This window comes from Cylas formicarius, unplaced genomic scaffold, assembly GCF_029955315.1.
Source record: "Cylas formicarius isolate icCylForm1 unplaced genomic scaffold, icCylForm1.1 PGA_scaffold_8__14_contigs__length_24414737, whole genome shotgun sequence".
In the NCBI taxonomy this organism is placed as follows: Eukaryota; Metazoa; Arthropoda; class Insecta; order Coleoptera; family Brentidae; genus Cylas; species Cylas formicarius.
In genome coordinates this window covers 20764776-20767133 of record NW_026844361.1, presented here as the reverse complement: position 1 = coordinate 20767133, position 2358 = coordinate 20764776, and the positions used below count along the sequence as shown (strand labels likewise).

The 2358-nt window shown below is 43.8% G+C and overlaps 1 protein-coding gene across 1 annotated transcript; it reads right to left on the bottom strand.

The window, feature by feature from the left end:
• Positions 1 to 517: 517 nt before the first annotated feature.
• LOC132706172 (apolipoprotein D-like) lies at positions 518 to 2045 on the bottom strand. Its single transcript, XM_060677341.1, has 4 exons — positions 1789 to 2045; positions 1190 to 1564; positions 957 to 1125; positions 518 to 772 (listed from the first exon to the last, which is right to left on the bottom strand). Exons 1-4 carry the CDS (start codon positions 1903 to 1905, stop codon positions 627 to 629), a joined length of 807 nt encoding a protein of 268 aa, XP_060533324.1. The 5' UTR covers positions 1906 to 2045; the 3' UTR covers positions 518 to 626.
• Positions 2046 to 2358: the final 313 nt, after the last annotated feature.

Genomic DNA, 2358 nt, shown 5'->3' with positions numbered 1-2358 from the left:
GTACGCGTTGGTCCCGTCTCTTTCTGCGACGCGGCGGTCGGATACGACGTTTTCTTTGTCGGTCGGCGTGCGGTGTATGCGGGCTCGGTCGCACTTGCCCATTAATTTATGTGCCGTAAGCGACGTTGCCGTTATTTAGCGACGATCGCTAACGCGTGGGATTTTTGAAGACGGTCGCAGCCGAGTGACGTGTTGACGTGAAAATCGAACCTTCGTTGAAATAGGTTATATTTACGTGTCGCCCTTTGCGATACCACGAAACGTCAAACCGTAATTTCCGTGATAACGATGGCGAGTCGTTTAGCGTTTCCGAACGCGGCAACGTCGCGCGTGAGCTTTTCTTGCCACACGGAGTAGAGCAAGGTGTAAGTTTTATCCGAATAATTGGGACATCTTTTATGCTTCTGAGTCGTCCGGATTAACAAGTTTATATATATTTTTTTAATTTAATACTTCAAGACAAAAAACATTTTACGAGGAGAAGAAACTATTTGTGCAATTGGGGTGCTACAAACGACATTGAAATAGGTTTTTAAAAGCTTATGTATTTATTTAACCTAAATATACAACAGTATTGTAGTCAATATTGCAGTCTTATCTTCTACTATTCTCGTTAAAACGATGACTCACGGTAACCATTCCGCGTCAGGGTTGATCCTGTCTTTCGCCTCTTGAATTTTGTTCCTAACGGTATGAGACTCTTCCTCTGCTTTATCCGATATCTTGTGGTACACGTCTTTGGTCTTGCCAGCGATATATTCCACACCGTCGCCTAAAAAAAAACGCAAATCGTACGACAGCAGCAAGCGGCAACGTCGTACTGACAACACCACAGAACAACCCTCTTGCAAATTTGACCACGACAAGCGTTTCTAAGCTCATATTTTTGTTTCAACCTATTTCTCAGATACCATTGTAAAATGAATTACTGTCACGCGTCAATCGGCCATTTTTACCTATTTTTTCACCCGCTTTCCGGATGACTCCAGCAGCCGCTTTGGCAGAGATCGTTTCGTCGTTGATGTCGATGTTATAGCCTGCTGTTAGATTCCTGGGGCAGTCCTTTTGACTGATTATCGATAGTTCGAACGGATCGATACCGGCTGAGGCGAGCTTGTTACGGATCTGAAACACACGCACGCGGAGTTAAGCATGTTTAGCAGCCACCACTGAATAAAGCGCAAATTACTTTGTCCTGGTACATTTTGTCCAACGTTCTAGATCGGGAAAGTATGGTGGCGGATTGACGATGCGCGAACGTTAGTTTCTGACACGTGAATATGCCGAGATAGTTGCTATAATCGGTCGCGAATACGGTGAACGACGAGGAACCCGCGACGCTCAATGGAAATTTGACGGTCATTTTGGCGGGTACCGCGCCGTCCGGCACTTTGAGGGTACCTGTGTAGTGGTAACCGTGTTTGAGAGGCGTTAAAGCCAACAGGAAGTGCTGGCTGATTTCTTCAACCTTATATTCCCCAGGTTCGTCCGTTGCGGTGATGTTATACACGATACACGAACTAGCGGTGCTAGTTTTCTCGATTACGTACCAAATCCCAAGAATCTGGAAATTACGGAATATCTGAGAGAAATATTTTTTATATGGATATTGTTCATTATCCTTAGTCTTTGTTTACTGTTAGTTGGTATTAGGAAAGGCTATTTAGGCCTCCGGACGATAGGTGGCGCGTTTGAATTCTTCAAATCGTCGATAAATTAAAACGAAATGAAAAACCGGAACCCTGTTCCTTAAAAAAATATATTAGCTATTAGCCTTTCGTTACCTACCGCTCTCATGTTGAAATCTTGCTGCGGTTCGATGTTCGGACAAGCTCCGAGATGATAGGAGTGCATTTCCACGCTTTTGATCGCCAAAAGCAGGGAAAGTACCAGCAACATTTTCATATTGCGAACGTGCGTCGAGAATAGACAAAAAATCAACTAGCGCACACACACTGTCAATACACGTATTCTAATACAGCGGGCTCTCAACGAGGACGGTGGAAGTCGGGTAACTGCGTTAATTTAATAATGATAATTCCTTTTTATGTGAGCAAGCGTCAATGAAAACGAGCTGACCCATGCCGTTTATTCTAATCGGTCAGTCAGTTCTTGGAATTGTCTGTTAATACTGTTATTATTGTTGTCCGGCTTTGATAGCGGCAGCCAGTGACTCGGCCGAAGGGAACCAGTGGCAGCGCGGTAAAGGTTGTGTTTCTATTTTGTTGGTTTCGCAGTTTTACTTACGTTTCTTTATTCGTGTTGATTCTCTCTCTCGAAGTAACGTAACATAATGAAAGATAGGCAACTAGTTTAGGGAGATTAGGTTAAGCATATTTTTGGTTACTTTTCTGTCAG